We start from the raw sequence: 20,354 nt of genomic DNA on the forward strand, positions 1-20,354 counted from the left end.
GGTACGATGAGTTCTTTATAATTAAAAACAAAACAAAACAAAACAAATATCTAGACAACTCATTTTTTCTTTGTATTAAGCTACTATAAAGTATACCCATATTTGCTTTTGCATAATTTACCAAGTCCTGACTACAAATGGTTATTGTTGGCTGACTGGCTGATCATTAATATCAGTTGGGAAGCTCTGTTTAAAAAAAAAAAAAAAAAATATATATATATATATATATAACACATACATATACACATATACACACATATATATTTATACATACATATATTTACATATATATGATTTACATACACACACGGACACATATACATAAATAATATTCCTGGGCCCTCTACAGGCTTTCTCAATAAAAATACATGATGAGGAATATCAAGAAATCAGTGTTTTTTAAAGCACACTTGGTGATTCTGATAAGCAGCTGAGCCCGGAATTTACTGGTTGAAAAATGGGCCAGAGATATGATTCAATGATTATCCTGACACTGTGACTCTAGTGGTATGATATTCTTTCTCAAATCGACTCATGTTTTAGGAGAGTTCTAGAATACCTTAGCAAGTTTACTTATCACTATTTGAATTTTACTATTTGAATTTTCACTATTAATCTTCTTGAACAGAGTGTATAGGCATTTCACGAGGCTCTCTTCCAGAGACCCAGAAAAAATGTTCGCTGTAAGGATTAAGACAGTGGGATCTTGGTCTGACTCTCCCATGTCCAGCTTGGTGACCCGAGCAAGAGCTGCCCCTCTGAATGGGACCCTCTGTCTCCCCTGGCTACCCACTTGCAAAATAACTAGATGAAACAACAGGTTTCAACTCACATATCTGTTCTAACCTGATGGGGAGCAAACGCCTGGAGAAGTCTTTTGAGAAGGCTCCTGAGGCACAGCGCGGACCAGCAGAAAACAGGGGGCTTTGATCAACTAAAAAGGTCTGTCACAGACATGGGACGAGGAAGAAGGGCCATATGTGCCAGGTACTGGCCATTCCAGAACCAGATAACCTTTCAATTCTTCTGAAGCTGAAAAGTTGGATAAATCCATGACCCAACCAAAAATAATTCATTTTTTATGAAACAAACTATGTTCTGAGAAAACCATCATTAGTGTGCAATGAAATGCTCACGTTGCTTTTCACATGAAAAAATGAAATGGTTAGGCTGATCTGAGCAGACCAAATGTTTAAACTGAAGCAAGCGAGAAATAAGCAACTCGAAAGAGGGAGAAAGAAACAGCTTTATGACAACAATGTGAAATAAGAATGGAGAACTGATTCAATTGTCTTGAAGCAGCCGATCACTTACTTGTTTTATCTGTGACTTCGTGCATAATTAAACAGAATCCTGATTAGCCTTAATCTTGTTTAAAATGGTAAAACTGCACCAAGTGGAACTACTCGAGTGATTAATTCTTTTATAGGCATCTCTAAAGTTACAGTATGCTATTTCCATGAACAATGCCCTATTATAATAAGTGTTCTCAATCCCACAGATATGAGAGAGGTTTTAATTTAAATCTCAGGGGCGTCATTCATGCACTTCTCCAGCAGAGTTATTAAATTAGGTAATCTCTTTCGTTCTTGGGAAAGTAGCGAGATTGTAAAATGTTGCGATGTATGAAAACCAGATCCATGATATATGCTGCAAAAATGAAAAGTAATACAATGATTTTAACAATTCTATCCAAGACACGGGCTACATTCAAAGTACGAGGAGGGTGTTTTTAATAATCTGGTATAAACTGCAAATGTATCACAAGCCTCCCTACCATTAGACCTAGTTATTGGGTCTGATTAGAGCAGAGCATCTCAACTGGGAATGACTTTGCCCCCTACAGGACGCTTGGCCAAGTCTGGAGATATTTTCGTTGCCATAACTTGGAGGTTGGGGGGAGGGGGACTCACCCTATTGGCATCGAGTGGGTAGAGGTCAGGATTGCTACTAAACACCTTGCCACATACAGGACAAACCCCTAAAACAAAAAATGTTAAGAGTGCCAAAGCTGAGCGATCCTAGATCAGCCTGAGATATTGCAAGCACCTAACAAACCATGGTCAAAGCATCTCCAAACCCTCCCTTACATTGTGGAACAAACTGGCCTCTTGATCCAGCTCAGATGAAGTACAATTTGTCTTTTCAGAAATTTCCTTTTGCTCTAATTTCATTATTTATGTAAATTTGCAATCCACCAAACATTTATGCAATGCTTGCCATGTGCCAGGCAATTCTGAAAAGCCCTTTACAGGTACCAGCTCAGTTGAGGTAGGTCCCGTCATTACCCCCTTTTTACAAATGAGGGACCCAGAGCGGGGAGTGTTAGCCGTACAGGGCCGCCTAGCAAGGAAGGGGTGGACCAGGAGGCCCACTTAGGTTCCTGGGCTTGAGAGTCTCTGTTCTCCACCTCCATGCTATGCCACCAACCAAATCAAGTGGTAAAATGAAATCCACTAGTTTTTCAGGGTCCCATCAGTTTCTTCTCACCCCCATAGCCTTCTCCAAAGTCCAGTTTCATCAGGAAGGCCTCTGCCCGCTGCTTCTGAGGACTGACCCTCTGTTACCCGTGTTCCTGGCGAGTTTAGGGTGAGGATGATGAAAACCACATGGACCCCAGAACCTTTTGCCAAATGCCCATTGGATGCCCCCCAGTGTGCTGGGAATTCTACAGACACAATCTCTAACACCCCAAACCATGTGAGGTGGGCGCCGTCATCTCCATTTCATACGTAAACCCAACCTCCAAGTTCAAGCGATCTTCCCAAAGCCACACAATTAATACGTGACAGACCCAGGATGTGGAGTCATATCTTTCCATCTCCAAGTTCTGAGCTCTTTTGACATCACCACTCCAGTCAGGAAATGTACATCTCACACTTGTTTCACATGCGAATTAGAGCAGATAAAAGTAACCTAAAACCACCTTCATTTCACAGAGCACAGAGGGCAGCTCAGACTCCCAGGACCACCAGATCAGATGGTGCCCGCAAGCCAATCTCAACCCAGGGGTGTTTTGATGAGTCCTCCCGGCATTTTATTTTTCTAAAGAAAACTGCATTTGTCAATATTTTAAAAATTGGGAAATTTCACACAACATTTTTTCGGATTTCTGGTTTCTCTCGAAAAGTCAGGCTGATCTGTCAACACATGTTGATGTACATTCCTGTAAGGCAAAAATCAGCATACTTTCTCCAGTTCATCAGTTTGCAACACACACACACACACACACAGACACACACACACACGAGTCTACCAGCCAAGAGTTCAAGCTTGTGACACACACACACACACACACAGACACACACACACACGAGTCTACCAGCCAAGCTTCTCTGTTCTACAATATCCCAGGCATGCAGCTCTAATTTAGATGCAGAACGTAATTCACACCATTACTGGAGTCCGTGACAGCAGAGTCACACAGAGAACAACTACTTTGCTGTTTTCAGGTTTCTGCCCATCATACCTCCCCCAGTGCATACAGCCTTTATACACAAGCAGTAAAAAACCCTCATTCGTTGATTGCTATTAAGCAGACGGAAGAAAACTACACTTAAAAACAGGTATAAACATGACAGACAAATATGCAATATGTAACAGGCTGAAGGTTCATGCCTTACGAATACTGACTTTGTGTCAGAGCCTTACTTGGGGTTATTGCAGTGTCTCTCCTGATACTTCACGCCTCCACCACACGTTCGGGAACACTCCGACCACTTCGACCAGGCGGACCACTGGCCGTGGATGGGCCGAGGCCCGTGCTCCCCAAACTTGACACACTGGCCTTGCCGACACCACTGTGAAAAGAATGTGTGACTTTCAGAGACCACCTGGGAAAGCACGCGGAGATGCCTTGATAGCATCCCTTTCGCTGGCTGTGCTTACACACTGGTACCCTGCCTTCGCCACGCGCATTTTGAAAGGCTGACACCTAGGGAGAAGGGGCATTTGTCACCCAAAGGCTGAGTATGACAGGCTTTGTGAGCTGTCCAGGTGACACGTTCAGATAAGGATCTACCCTACCACGGAGGCAGCGCAGACACGAAGGCGAGCTTCCTTTGACATTTGGAAACAATGGGGCTCAGAGAACCCTTGGGCTCGTTTTTCTTCCAGGAGAATCCGTTTTTTCAGATAGGAACACGGAATTTATCATGATTATCACATCCGAAAGACAGATGTAAGTATGCATACGTTTTTATTTCAAATCATCCCTATAGAGCGTTTCTGTTGAAACCGAGTAGCTTTCAGGCTACACAAATTGTGTTTTTAGATAACACCTTTGCCCTTCTGTCTGTGTGAAAGGTCCCTGTGTCAGACCCTCTGATGACTTAGAGCTGAGTGTCTTTTCTGAATCAGCTCTGGGTCTCTCATGTGCTGGTGATTTGCTCAGTCTGAGAGCTGTTTTCTGCGCTGACCTTTCCATTTGAGTTCTTCTTTGTCATCCAGTCCAGTTCTGTGGGTCACCTCTGTCCTCTGGGGTTGCACTCACCGCTGGGAGTGCTTTCTTTCTTCCCCCTGCGGCGCTTTTATTACGAGCAAGTTCTGCATGACTTAGAGCATAATTGCACACTTGCCTAAAAGCCTCTGCAATTAGATCCAAAGGGTTGGGGTTTGGATCGTGCAAGGTTCTGCCGAGGAGTGGGGATCGGTTACAGAGTTACGGGGAGTTGGTTTCGCGTTCAAATCTCCACTTTTCCCCCGTGATACACTTGGCTTCGTGGCGGTTTGTTGTGAGGCTTGGTCGCTAGTGCGCTTTGACTAGGTCAAGAGATGGCTTCCTTCCTTCGGTTTCTTGCCATGTGCTGAAGAATTCTTCTGTTTTCCATTTTTCTTTCCCCTGGATTAATTGCTACTTCAGAGTTTGCATGAAATCATATAAGGTTGTTGAGAACTTTGACGGGGGAAGCAATGGGTCATTTGAGGATTTTGTCAACCATAAGCACGAACCTGAATCTTCCCCACGAAGAATGGCTGCGTCTCTCAGGCACTGAGCTCAGTGGCTGGGACAAAATAACAACAAGAGCCAATAATAACAACGGCAGCAGCTACAGTTTATTAAGTTGCTTCTCTGTGTGCACGATGGTGCTGGGGGGAAGATGGGGGGACACTTCATATGCAGTATCTAACATAACCTTCACAAAGCACGTCGCAGTTAATAACTATTTTCTGAGGGAGAGAAACTTAGCAAAGAAATACTAACTTGCTCAAACTACCCAACTAGCTACACAACCAGCTCAGCCCGGATTTAAACTCGGTAGCCTAAGGACATATTTACTACTCACCTCGGAGGCAAATGACTGACCAATGCATCTTAACTCGAATTTTTTTTATTTTTTAGAAATACGGTTTTGAGATCTGTTCCAGTCCTTCAATTAATTTGCCTTTCTTTTATTTCAGTATTCATCCTAGTATCAAGTTAAGCTGCTCAGAGATTTGTCTCCTCTGGCGTTTTTCATCAGGAGAGAAATCAGAAATACATAGGAATATACACACATATATGCACGATCTGCATGTTTATTACATATAAAATGTAATACATAAGATATATACATATATAGTTATATGGATCTATTCGTATATACTTCTATCACTGCTTCTAATTTCAAATTAAATGGCCATGACTTGGGCAAATACCTTTTGTAATAGACAGCAAGCACAAACCTTTCTTTCCTCATACACATAACCTAGATAGAAGTATGAGACTTTCATATCCTCACATGTTTACCCAGTATTCGTGGCACAAATACCACTGAAGGACCAGTGAGAAGGGGGCAGGGAGGATTCAGGTGGGTTTCAGTTACAATGAAAGAAAGAAACAAAACATGGGGTGACTGCTACTCTACAAGACATGGCCCTGGCCTCATGGAGTTTACAGTCTAATGAATAGCCAATTACATCCCCTAGGGAAAGAAGACTCCAAGAACCATATCTATGAGTGCAGTGTAATTATACTGGAGTGAAGCTGGGTGGAAGTTACCAGAATGCTCTCAACTGAGGGTGACGTTACAGGTAAGGGCTTTTCCGCAGTTTATTACATAACCATAGTCTGGTGTTTCAAAATAGTGAGACGGGGGCAGGGGCCTAAGGACATCTATTTTCTAATTTCTGGCTTGATTAATCTCATGCTATATTAACTGAAATCTAATCCAGAAGCAGTTTAGCCCCTGTCGAACTAGATCCTGGGTGTATTTACATAACAGACCTTAGATCTGTGCCATTTATCACTTATTTTCCTCATTTACTATATAAATCTTTTCTCAGACATCCCTCTCACGTTTAATGCTGTTGCTTTCTCAATGAAAGAATGCCCACTAATCCTCAAGTTGCAAGTTCTAAACTTTGACACTCCAAAAATAAAAATGATGTGAGCAGTACTTACATATTCAATTAATTCATTGTTTTGTATCACCACAGCTAAAACACCCTTCTGCACATTTTCACTAAGAATCCTTACTGAGATTTCCTAAGACCAGGACATCAGATTAAAAATCGCATATGACGCTTCAATTTTTTAAATGTTTATTTTCTTTAAAATAAAAAGAGTTAAAAAATAAAATATTTTTAGAGGTACTGAAGAAATGCCTTAACAAATATCAGAAAGCATCTTCTGAATATTCATTTATTTCGTGTGTCTGTGTCTTTGTCTTTATTGCTGGTCTCTTCGAAAAAGTCTCTCTTTCACCCAACTGAAGAACTTCAAATTCAAATTCCCCAACTGAAGAACTTCAAATTCAAATTCCAACAGCCACCTTGGAGCACCCATTCATCGTAGTTTATTCTAAGTGCACCCCTATTTCCAAGCAGGATTCATTTCTTATTCACTTGGGCTTCGATAGCAGCTACGCGCTTCAAGAAGATGTGTTTAAAAAGAACCAAAGTTATTGGCTTCTGTGCAGGTTCCCCCACTGGACTATAAATGTTTGAAGAGATAAAATGGAGTTTTATTTACCTCTTTAGATATATCACCAATATCTAGTGGTCAAGAAATTATGATGGAATTAAATTCAATTTAAGTGGCCAATTCTTTTCTACAGGCTTGGCTGTCTCAAGAGAGCCAATGACAGAGACCGAAAAACCTGCAATATCTCCAACTCTCTCATTGTTCACAGCTTCTCTGTCATGGTCTTTCAAAGTTACGCCCCAAATCTGGATCATTTTACTGGGACCTCAAGTGTGTCTTCCCCTCCAGACTCTACTGGGAAAGGGGAAGAAAAATTGAAACTCATATATGAGAGCCCTTCCTTCAAAACACAGAAATCTCCCATAATCTTCAGTAATAGAAATGGTTCTTAGGGTTGAAGATATTGCAAGAGAAAAGACTTTCTGTACAACCTAGATGGAGATGCAGCTTGCCCCTCAAGAGATGTTGCTATAAGGGACAGGATGCTGCTATCAGGCATGTCAGAAGCTCAATGATTGGTCCTGTGAGCTGCATCACAGAGGCTTTGTATGGAGGCACAGTCCTTCCTTTGCTATTAAAGGAAATATCTGCTTCCCAAGGCTTGTCTACACTGCATCAAGTTTAAAAAGCAAACAGTAAACAATGAAACCCTCCAGCTCATTGAACTAGAAACATTTGAACCCAAGCCTCCATCTAAAAATGGAAAACAAGGCAAAAGGAAAGAAACCTTCTTAAAAGATGGAGCCAACTCGGTTATATTCGCATTGAGTTTTAGAATAGCTGCTAAAGAATGCTGGTTAATTGAAAGCAAAGTCAGAAAAGAGATGATGCCAAAGCGTTCCAGTCTGAGGTAACAGTACAAACAGTTTGGGTTCTACACTTTATTAAGTCTCTAGAGCTAAAAACTAACAAGTATGCAGTTTACCATACTCAAGCCACAAACGGTCCCTTCCGCGGCAGGCATGAACTTGGTCTCACACCTGTGGCCCACTCGGTGGCACCAAAGTGATTTGCAAATGTCCTGAAAGAAAGAGATGGCAAGGGTGATGATACAATAAAAACAAAAATACCCAAAGCTGTTGTATAAAACATTCTATTTTCAGGTGGCCGAAATGGGACATTATCCAGAAAGTAGAGTCAAGTGAAGTTAGTAGCAGCAAGGTAACCAGTAATACGTCCCAGCAAATATGTAAGCAGGAAATTTCTACACTACCCCTATATTCATGTGTGTTTAGTAATGACTGGGAGGTATCAAATCCTTGTCCTGCATTTCCAGGTTGCAGGACCTATGGACGTGTTATAGAAGCCCTTTAAACTGCAGTTTCCTCACCTGTGAATAAGTGATAAAATTAGCACATGCCTCAGCGGGGTTGTTCTCAAGGATAAATGGTGTAAACGGTCATCATCATTCCTTCTTCACCTTTATAATAATTTTCAAGCATTTGGACAATTTAATTCTTACACTAGGCCTATGAAATAATTTAACTCTCATGCTGGATTGTAGTAGGAAGAATGATGGCCCCCAAAACAACCATGTCCTAATTCTTGGAAGCTGTGACTATATTAGGTTACACAGCAAAGGAGAATTAAAGTTGCAGATAAAATTAATGTTGCTAATCCGTTGACCTTGACATGGGGAAGTGCTTAGACTTTCCAGATGGGCCCAAGGTAATCACAAGGGTCCTTAAACAGGGAAGAGGAAGACAGAAGAGAACCAGAGAGATGGCAGCCTGAGGAGGACTCAGGGAGGTGTTGCTGATTTTGAAGATGGAGGAAGAGGCCATGACCCAAGAATGCCAGCCACTTTGGGAAGCTGGAGAAGGCAAGAGAATGGCCTCTCTTCTAGAGCTTCCAGAAGGAACACGACCTCGCCAACACTTGATTTTATTTAGCCCAGTGAGATGCATTTCAGATGGCTACCACCAGAACGGCAAGAAAATAAATTTGAGTTGTTTTAAGTCACTACGTTTGTGGAAATTTATTACAGCAGGCATAGGAAATAAATACTGTCGTTAACACCATTTAGCGGTGAACACTAATTCCTCTTAAAAACGCGTTGAGATGAGGAAACTGAGCAAGATACTGACAGTTTCAAGCTGTAAAGTCCCCCAGCTGGTAAGTGGCAAAAGCAGGACTCAAACTGGCCTGATTTCAGAGTCCGGATCCTTGACCGTTGCTCTGGACCTGGATGTGCCATCAATGGATGCTAGAAAGCTCTCAACTTCTCCAGGCCTTGGCTGCCTATCTATAAAGGGGGGGGGACTCCCTTGGTGGCACAGTGGTTGAGAATCCGCCTGCCAATGCAGGGGACATGGTTTCGAACCCTGGTCTAGGAAGATGCCACATGCCGCGGAGCAACTAAGCCTGTGCACCACAACTACTGAGCCTGCGCTCTAGAGCCCGCGAGTCACAACTACTGAGCCCCCATGCCACAACTACCGAGCCCATGCGCCTAGGGACCGTGCTCCGCAACAAGAGAAGCCACCGCAATGAGAAGCCCGCGCACCGCAACGAAGAGTATCCCCCGCTCGCCGCAACTAGAGAAAGCCCGCGCACAGCAATGAAGACCCAATGCAGCTAAAAATAAAAAAATAATTAAAAAAAGAAAAAAATAAAGGAAGGGGACTGAACCAGATTCCTTCCAGCTCAAAAGGTGGAGTTGCTTTTCAGAATGACATCATTAATGGAATGTCAAAATCATGAATCGCCAAAGTCATTCCATTTTGTTCACCACATTCTATTGACTAAGGTAGAAAGTGAACACATCTATTTTTGGGAAAATCGTAACGATGAGGGAGGATACAAAATGACTGTTGTGGTCACTTGTACTCCTGAAAATTCAATGAACCAGGCAGGCAGGCACCCGATTCTCCAAGCATTCCAGTTAATAGACATTTCACGGTTAGAAAATATGGCAAGAACATACTTAGAAATATTTCACAAAAAAAGTGTTCCACAGGACTGAGAAAAGAAAACACAGGGAAACGAGAGATACAGGCAGCGAGCCTGGTCTTAGGGACCGTAAAATTCTTCTCCCAAAAAGAGAAGGGAAGGACCTCCAGGACACTGCTTGGAAACACCACCACCAGCAGCAGCCCCAGACAGACACCACACATACTATCTCCAAAGCTCAATACAGCTCAGAAGACACAATATGGAAACATCTCCCATGGAAATGGACCTGCTACTGACATTAGTAGGAAGCCTAAGGCAGCCTTCCAACAAAATGAATGCGATTCATCATCTCCGTGTGCTCCCATATTGGGTCATAGAGGGGACAAGTTAAGTTGGGAAAAGGAAAATCTACATCAAAATGGAGGAAAGGGAGGTAACCATTGAAACAAAGCCGCAGTTCGAAAGGCTTTCAGAATTAAATTGTTTTCCCTCTTACAGCCAGGGGAAAGCCATAACCCACACCCGGAGCCTATGTGGCAGCCACCAAAATGACCCCAGGGTGGACCAAAGCCAAGGAGACCCCCCCCATTCCACAGCCAACGCCAAGCCACAGGGCTAAGCAAAGGGCGCAGCTGGAGAAGACCAGGAAAATAAAGCAAAACACAAAAACACAGGGATTCCAGAGTGAAATACGACAGGCTGTATGAACATGTTATTTCTTTTGCGGTGAAGTACAGAAGTCAAACGTAATTATAGCCAACGACATGCTCTGACGACCCGAGAGCCCTCTGAGAAGGCTTCCTTTCAAAGTAAACAGAAATGAGAGTTTGCACTTTTTTGCTTATTCTTCCCTCTTTTTTTCCCCAGCCTATTCATCTAACTTTTCCTTATCTATATAATTCCCTAGACTTAAGCCATAATTTAAGGGAAAGGAAAATAACCAAAGAGACTCCAAAGGTCTCATGTTGCCTGGATGTGACTCTTTAAGGAAAGAGTCTCAATGCTGTATGTTGTTCTGTCCTGTCCCTGGTTGGCCACCTTCTCCTGTTGTATTCTAAAGATTGGATGTCCCTTCAGGGGAAGCATGACATACTCAAAATGTTAATGGTCCTTGCATATCAAACTCTATCAAGCATCTCAAACTTAACATGTCCAAAACAAAATTCCCCAGCTGTACCCCCACATCTGTCCCGTGTTCAGCCTTCTCCAGCTCACTAGCATTTGCCAAATTGAGATCCACATACTGTGGATGATACATCAAAAAAATGTGGATGGGGTATGCATAAACTTTTCTAATGGTTACGCATTTAAATTGCACTAGAAAAATATGCAACCCCATATCAAACCGGCGATTTGGTGGTTATTATTTCTTAGGAGTGGACTTTTATTTTTTTTAAGTGAGTTGATTCATAGAACAGCAACAAGTGAAAAATAATACAGAGATATGGCACAGCTAATAAAGGTAATTGTTAAGGACTGAATGTTAATGCTGAAGTTTAGGAAACACTGGTGTTAACTACTGAAGAGGCGGAAGCTTAATATCAATGTGGGTGATGCAATTTGTTTAGCTTCCACCAAGGAAGCTTTTTTTTGTGGCTCTGGGCAAATGGAATACATTCTCTGAGCTCCACTTAAAAAGTGGGTGATAATTCTCACTTCAAAAGGTTTTTGTGAAGATTGAGGAAAAGTAAAATAAATCTCTAAGTGGAATGTCTTATGTGGAGCAGAGGCTCATTTAGCAATTGCTGGAGGGTGATGGTGGATGGTGGTGACGGAGGACAGTAGTGATGGTGATAGCGATGGCGGTGGTGTTGCTGCTGATGGTGATAATGGTAGTGGTGATGGTGGTGGAGAAAAAGGAAGAGGGAGAAGAAAGGAGGAGGAGAAGGAATAGGAATAGAGAGGGGAAGAGGAGCTACAAATCTCCAAAATTTCCATGTATCCAGATACCTAGAATTTCCACGTTTCTCTTTGGATACTAGGAATTAACCAACTTAAAAATGATTCTACTTTTTAGGGATGTTGAGATGGCCAGTGATGTAGCTGTCAACCAGTTGGAACCATGCTTCTTCCATTTCTACGTCCTGGACTTTTGCGTTTTCCCATATATCTTTCTCACAGAAAGCTCTCTCTTTCTTTTTTTTTTTAATTTTTAATTTTATATTGGAGTATAGTTGATTAACAATGTTGTGTTACACAGGTGTAGAGCAAAGATGGATAAAGAAGATGTGGTATATATACATAATGGAATATTATTCAGCCATAATAAAGAATGAAATAATGCCATTTGTGGCAACATGAATGGACCTGGAGACTATCATACTAAGTGAAGTAAGTCAGACAGAGAAAGACAAATATCATACGATATCACTTATATGTGGAATCTAAAAGAAATGATACCAATCAACTTATTTACAAAACATGTAAGTCTTGAATGAAAGATGACACAAAAATTGTGTTAAGATTACTCAAGATACACCTTGATACTGAAAAAACAAAAGATTACTCAACATACATACAAAAAAAGTGTTAAGATTACTCAAGACACATACAAAAACAAGTTAGCTGCCAATGATCGTGTTTACATTACTGTAAAAGGCATATGTATGTCTTCTGAGGTGGTGATGATCTTATATGAATTACATTAAAAGGGAATATGAAACAATGATAACAAAAACAGTTACAAGCAGTAGGTAAAAGCTATTGTATCTAGATTTACTACTTGTGATAAAATCTTTGTCTACAGAGGAGGAATTTTCTTCCAAGGACAGCAGTCAGATGGTATTTAAACCAGGCACAGTCTATAGGGGATAAGCCTGGATAATTCACTGACAGTAAAATTGCCACTTAATTATCACGCCAAACAGCTGACATTTTAGAGATAACCCAGATTCTAACCCTTGGCCTTAGCAAACCAAATGTTTATACTTCTGGTAGATACACAGACACACGATAGAATCTTAATGTAAGTTTGAAATCACAAGCAAACATACCTTCACAAAACCAAGGCTGCATAACTTGGCTTTTGCTCCAAATTGCCACTTGCACTGTGTGTCAGCATCATAAATCTGTCCTGGTAGTTGGTCCGGATATTTATACTGTCCTGTTTGCTTGGGCTCATCCACCAGACACCCAGCCTGAGGTGTACTGCAGTGATAACACATCCTTATTAGTTACCATGTCTATCTGTGATCTGGCCACACAAAACAACATACCTCTAAATGCATTCACGTGAAGAAAAATGTAACATGGCAAAGAAATAGGTACATGCTTAAAGTTAAAAGAGTGAGTCCTGTCCCGTCTAAAAAGATGAAATTTACAGAACTGCAAAGGGTTGTACATGGTACTGGAAGTTATAGCCATCCAACTTGTGAGGCTTGACCTACTAGGAGATGGGAGAAGTCAGTATATTTGAAAACTTTCCCCAATAGTCTCATTCAACAATATTCAATAAATTTGTCTGAGTGCCTACTCTGTGGTGAGTATTAAAGTTACAAAATAAACTAGTTAGAGACAGTTACTTGTCTTCATAGAGTTGAAAGTCATGCTGTGTTTTTTTACAGACAATGGGGCAGTGGTCAAAGATGTATTTTACCTCAAATAATCTTTATGAGCAAAAAACGAAAAAGATTTTAAAACAAATCAGGGAATCAGGAGAAAGGATGTGTTGAGAAAAAAAAAATCAGTCTTAATGGGATGGATTTTCATAGAAAGCACCTTATCTCCACTTACTTAAATAATTAAACTAGGATGTCACTGAGAGGTAAAACAGTATGGTGGTTATGTGTGATTTTGGAGTCAGACAGATGGGGGTCCTAGTCAACCATGCAATCAAGATCAACTCTTATACATCTCATTACTGACATAATTTGACTTCCATAAGAGTTGTTAACACATCAAGCGAGACAATGTAACATGCTCACCACAGCGTAGGAAGCATTCAAAGTTAGCTTCTGTCGCTGTTACTAGTATTATACACAAAAAAGCATTTAACTATATCATAAAAATGATGGAAGTTCAAGCTATACTAAATTGACCTTGATTTATAATATTTATTGATTCCATTCTCACATGAGATAGAAGAGATAACTTCAGGCCCCAGATCATAAATTTAAAATGAATTAGAAAATCTTCTATGTGAGAAAGTCACACAGCGAGAGGCTTGTCAATTTTTTACTCTCCTTTGGGGCATCACTTGGTTAGACACCCTTCCACTGAATCAGCCTTGCCTGCGTGTATGGCTAACTCTGTAAACATTTGCAAATAATATGCACTGGCACGGGTTCAAAACAAAAAGTATCAGGGGAATAATAATTCTCAAAGAAACTTGGTTAGTTTCCCTAATATCTGGTCGAAGGGAGATGCGATAAGAACCTGAGTTCTTGCGAGTCAACATAGATTAACAAGCTATATCTACATACATATAAAATGATACAATACATGTATGTTTAACCACAACTCTAGTGTTGTAAAATGGTCACATATATATAATAGTTAAGAAAATCAAAGGAAATGTCAAAGAGTTTCAAGTTTGTGTTCATCATTTACTATGAATCAAATAGTGCTACCTTCCCAACTTCCATTTTACTAATGAAATCTAGGAGTTTTGAGTTATTGAAGGGGTTTTACATAGCTATCGTCATGCCCTTTGGATGTCTCTTGGACACTGAGCTAGCTCGTGGCCATTTCAAACAAAATAGCCAATCAACACAAGGCTCCATTCACTGCAACACAAGCACACCATTTTAGCACTTTTAATACTCTTACGACTGAGCTGATTGATTAGATTAAAATAATTAGTTACAGTAAAAAGGCAATATATCCAGCAACCTCTGGACATCACAGAGGAGAGAGAGTTCTAAGCACAGACCATGGAGTCATAACAGACCTAAGTGTGAGTCTTACGTTGACAACTTACCAGCTATAGACCCTTAAGCACAATTAACCTCCCTAAGACTCAATTTCCTCAACTCTAGAAAGAGGATAATAATAGGATCGATTTGAGGATTGAATGGGGCAATATATGAGGAGCATTGAGCACAATATTAGACCTTCGCTGTATTTCTTCAACAATAATCATGACACTACCATCGTCATCAATCCACCAAGTATTTGTTTTCATGTCTGCTGAGCACCGCTCACGGTCACTACTCCAAACCTGGGAACGCCCCTGGCTCTGGCCTGTCTTACCTGAGGAATTTCTTCAGATACTGCCGGCTGCACGAGGACCATGAGAACACCCCATTGTTCCCGGTCAGCGTGGGAGACATGATGTTGCCTTCCGCTTTCCTGCAGGGGTTGCCTTCCCCATCGTGAACCATGCCGAAACTAAAACAGAAAGAAGAAAACAGAAAGCCTTCTGGGAACCCATTTCCCAAACTATAAGCAGAGGAAGAAAAAGATGTACTGAGAATCAGGGAGCCCAAGTGAGGGACAGAGTCATTGAAATTGTAAGAAAAGGGAAAGACAAAACGAGGTACTAACTAGTGTTGTAAAACTCACGTAGAAAATTCTAAAGAATGCTAAGGGCTTTTTTATATTATATCTTGGCCACAAAATCAAAGAACGGTATACGTGCTACAGATTTTAAGGGCAAGAAAATTTTGGTCAAGATTTCCAAGTTAAACTAAAATGATGAGACAGTCAAATTCTTTTATTCCAAACAGCAAAATTTTTTTTCTTGCCACCCATATGGAACTGTGGTAAGAAATTTCAGAATGAGTAAGAGGTAAGTACAGACAGAAGCTGATTATATTTGTTTACTGACTCTTTATGCATAAGGATAGTGTGACAGTGCTCGCTTCGGCAGCACATATACTAAAATAGGATAGTGTGACATATAAACTTCTAATGACCACTTTATTGCTGAAATCACAGACTACATAATTAAATTCCCCTACCTACAGTCATAAACATCTTTGAAAATTAATGGTTGAATCCATCTACTGAAGGCGCATGATGGACTTCTTTTGAATGCATTTTTTGAGAAGACTTTAATTTGGTCTATTTCGCCAAAGAAGGTTCTAGCAATAACAGAGTAAAAATAATTTTAGGTGGTTTACCTAGAAATCATATACATTACACCTCAATGACTCAATGACTCCCAAATCTCCTAACTGGTAGCATAAATGTGACATTAAAGTTTATATGCACATAGAACACACACACCACAAAGACAGAGCTTACTTCAGGCCATATTAAACTGGAAGGGGATGGGGAAATAAGCTTCTTTGGTCATCTCCAAAAAATTCAGTACCCAAAAAAGCTTTTTCTGACTTTTCTCTGGAGGTAGAGAATGGAGGGATACCAATTTATCATTGATTTAGATTGTTCTTAGCCTAATTATTTAGAGGAGTAAAATGTGTCTCTTAAAATATTTTTAAGAGGCAGGTAGGATTTCTGTGGAAATAAGCATGCTACTCTGATATAATAATTTATCAATATAGCCATCCTTCGAAGGGAGCCTATTCCAAATAAACAACTGTATTATAACCACAGATAGGATCCTATTGTCACCCATGTCTGCAAACTAGCTGTTTTCCCATCATTCCTCCCAATTTATCAGGCAAGGAATGGCAGGATGGCGGTATACTGTGGTCCTGTCAGTGAGTACCCCAGGGCTTTAGAGGTGATGGATTCACATATAGGTATTAATTAACCTCAAAACACACTCGGGGAAAGCATTTTCCCATCCTCCACTTTGCCCAATTCAGTTCTTCGTTGTACCTAACCAGGAAACTAAGGGGGTTTGTTTGGGAGACACTCTTTCTAAATATATTTGTGAAAGTCAAAAGCAGAAGGAAATTTACATGTAAAGCACCACAGGAAAGAGTAAGAATCACAGAAATGGGGATAAGGTGGGGAGAGATCAAAGCCATTACTCTAAGAGGAGAAGGTCATTAAATCAGCATTTCACTGTAGTTTTACGGACATAAGAAAACAAAGTTTGAATTGAATTTTGAACTTGAAATTTCTTAATTTTCTAATTTACTTTGATTTAACACCCTTTTAGAATATAACATGCGTTTTCTTTAGCACATGTCAAAAGTCTTGTCAAAATCTCATGAACTGTCTGTTTCAAAATTTAACTCTGTTAGGCCACGTTATTTAGAATTTGAGCACGTACTTTCCATTATATCTGTTCTTCCTCCTATCTCTGACTCTCCTCACCTCACCTGGAGAATGTCTTTGGTTTTCCTTACTAACGTGTTGGATTTTGATTTTGGTAACTTTAACTTATGACCAAGGATGATTACATTTTTTAAAGGCCAATACGTTTTTAAAAAAATTTTATTTATTTTTAATTAATTTATTTTTGACTGCATTGGGTCTTCGTTACTGTGCGCAGGCTTTCTCTAGTTGTGGCGAGTTGGGGCTACTCTTTGCTGTGGTGCGCGGGCTTCTCATTGCGGTGGCTTCTCTTGTTGTGGAGCGTGGGCTCTAGGTGCATGGGTTTCAGTAGTTGTGGCACACGGGCTCAGTAGTTGTGGCTCTCGGCCTCTAGAGTGCAAGCTCAGTAGTTGTGACGCACGGGCTTAGTTGCTCCGCGGCAGGTGGGATCTTCCCGGACCAGGGATCGAACCCGTGTCCCCTGCACTGGCAGGTGGATTCCCAACCACTGTGCCACCAGGGAAGTCCCTAAAGGCCAATACTTTTTTAAAAGTGAGAGACTGGTTCATGTGACCTCATGCTGGTGAAACAAATTTAAATATTTTATTTCCTGCACTTATCAAAGGGACCTTGGGCCTAATGGGCATTTTTGCACCACTGTTCCAATAAAATCGGTTCATTCATACCTCGCTATGAAAGCAGTTGTGCATAGATATAAAATGCTGGGCGAGTGTTGGAAACAGTAACGGTCAAGATTCAAATTTTCTGAATATAATAAATAGCTCACAAGACACACTAATACCAAAATACCAAAATATAAATTATAGCTGTGAAATAGATCGCGTTTGCTTTTATTTTTAAGTCAGAAATTAACTGATGCTCTGAAAACTAGCATTCAATATAAATGCTGAATACAAGACACACATACATACACTCCCAAACTCATACACCCTCTGCAACAGTCATTTTGTGAAGCAGTATGCTTATTCCAACATAGATGCTACTGCTTAAATAATGTTTGAAAATTCTCTGTAGAACTGTATGTGTACCAGGTTATATGCTTCATAAAATACATTCATCTCATTACTCTTAGGTTTCTTATTCCTCCTTTCTAACCCTATTCTCACAAAAGAATTAAATTAAAAGAATATTAAGGACATGCAATGACACCGAGGAAAAGAATATCCAGCATACACATACAGCATACACAAAAGTTTTTAAACGATTAACATGTCATTACATTCTAGAAATTGACATGTCCCCGTGATTACTTCTGTAGTATAATGAACTAAAAGTATCTTTACTGCCGCAAAACTTGGAAGAAAATAAACACATGCCTAAATGACCAGAGGATCCATTAGATAACTCGCAGTCCATTTATGCACACAATGTAACACTGAGTAGCTATCAAACGTTCTTTAACAAAAGCCTCAACAATGACTGGCCTTTGATTGAGCCCTTCTTATAGTCAAGTACTATTCTAAGCTTTATACAAGATTTATCCTATTTATTCTACACAGACCAATAATAATCATTAGAGAAATGTCAATGAATCACCCAACTGGTTTTCATATAAAGTGGTATATCGAGGGGTCACTTACTTGTGCCCCGACTCATGAGCGATGGTGAAGGCCAGGCCAAGTCCCGTGTCCTCATTGATGGTACAACTTCGGTACTTACTGCACATCCCACTGATGGGGGCAAATCCTGTTAAAAGAGCAATTTCAAACTCAAATTCAAAAGGAACACACACAGATACCTGATCATTTCTGATGCCCTCAAAATGTTCTGCACAGTTTTAGTTCAAAGGATTAATGTATTTTCTTTTTTTGGTAGAAAAACACAAAAGGTATACGCCTCTCTGTCCTCTCTAAATAGAGAAGAGTAGGACTTAATACTTCCTTGCTTTTAAAAGATAATGTCATCAACTGACCCTCCTAACAACTGTATGAAGGCAGTATGAGTACTGTAATTCCCTTTTCGCGGGCCTCTCACTGCTGTGGCCTCTCCCGCTGCGGAGCACAGGTTCCGGACGCGCAGGCTCAGCGGCCACGGCTCACGGGCCCAGCCGCTCCGCGGCATGTGGGATCTTCCCGGACCGGGGCACGAACCCGTATCCCCCGCATCGGCAGGCGGACTCTCAACCACGGCGCCACCAGGGAAGCCCAGTAATTCCCATTTTATACAGCAAGTCACAGGATATTTACATGCCTGATCTAAGCTCATTATTTGGGTCAGAACAATTGCCAAAATGATAGCTAAACCAATGTAAAATAGTCACTTAACGGTAGTATTAGCATCTAAGCTCAAGGTGTATTTTCTAAATGAAAACAAGGTATAATTTCTAAGAGACGCATCCTCATTTTTTTCTAAAGCAGATAACATGGAAAGGCCTAAAGAGTGTTAGCAGATTAACTTTATTTTTCTCTTATTCATTATAATGTGATAAATGTTCCTGTTCCCCAAAACTACCTCCTTCCAAGAGCAGTTATAAAATCATTTCAGCCTGTTCTCGAGTTTATCTTGAACTACATTATAGTGCTGAATGCCTTTCTTCCCAAGTGTGGGTCTTCATAACTAGAACAAGGATATGTACCCAAGAGCATGAAATATATGCTTGTGAACTGACTGCATCCACCTTGCTGCCATGAGGTAAGTGAGGTCATCTGGTAAACCTAATGTATAGGCACACATCGTGGATGGCACCACCATCATCATCAATGCTAAATAAATGGCAGTTAAATACCATACACTGTCCTATATGCCTCGTATACATCTACATGTGTATAATTATATATTCGAAACTGAGGCTCAGAAAGGTGAATTAATTTGCGCAAGATCTCACAGTCATAAAGTCTAGACTCAGGATTTAAGTGCGGACATATTCGAAGTCAACACCCATGTTCTTTGCATTAGGACTACTTTAAATAAGTGACTTATCGACCAGTTGTTAGGGTTATTTTGTAACATAAATGTACTTGTTTCTCTAAGCCTTTCCGTATATTTTGGTCTATGACTGACTGATAAAAGTACCTCTTCTCAAAAATCCCTCTTCAAAACAGCAACAATGCACTGGGCTATCAAATGTCACTTTGCAAATTCCAAGCTCAGAATATGACTGAATGTATACCACCCCCATCATAAAAACCCAACCTATGGAACAACACCCCAAACGGTTGATTCTCAGTCAGGCATCGTGTTTTGAAGACTGTGATTAATGGTGAACTATTAAAATAAACTTATTTTATAGGACATAATACAGGCATTACAGACAATTTTTTTAACATCTTTATTGAAGTATAATCGCTTTACAATGGTGTGTTAGTTTCTGCTATATAACAAAGTGAATCAGTTATACATATACATATGTTCCCATATCTCCCCTTAGATTCCATGTATATATGTGTTAGCATATGGTATTTGTTTTTGTCCTTCTGACTTACTT

General features: G+C 40.4%; 1 protein-coding gene across 1 annotated transcript in view; it reads right to left on the reverse strand.

The window, feature by feature from the left end:
• The window catches only part of ADAMTS18 (ADAM metallopeptidase with thrombospondin type 1 motif 18), a 149,978-nt gene that overhangs the window by 56,241 nt on the left and 73,383 nt on the right, over window positions 1-20,354 (reverse strand). Inside the window, exons 6-10 of the mRNA XM_024125149.1 lie at window positions 18,511-18,616; window positions 14,990-15,127; window positions 12,793-12,946; window positions 7,830-7,925; window positions 3,652-3,800 (exon numbers count right to left, since the gene is read on the reverse strand). Of these exons, the coding sequence (XP_023980917.1) occupies window positions 3,652-3,800; window positions 7,830-7,925; window positions 12,793-12,946; window positions 14,990-15,127; window positions 18,511-18,616 (643 nt within the window). The remainder of the gene's footprint in view (window positions 1-3,651; window positions 3,801-7,829; window positions 7,926-12,792; window positions 12,947-14,989; window positions 15,128-18,510; window positions 18,617-20,354) is intronic.

The sequence above is a fragment of the Physeter macrocephalus genome, chromosome 17, assembly GCF_002837175.3.
Source record: "Physeter macrocephalus isolate SW-GA chromosome 17, ASM283717v5, whole genome shotgun sequence".
Classification (NCBI taxonomy): Eukaryota; Metazoa; Chordata; class Mammalia; order Artiodactyla; family Physeteridae; genus Physeter; species Physeter macrocephalus.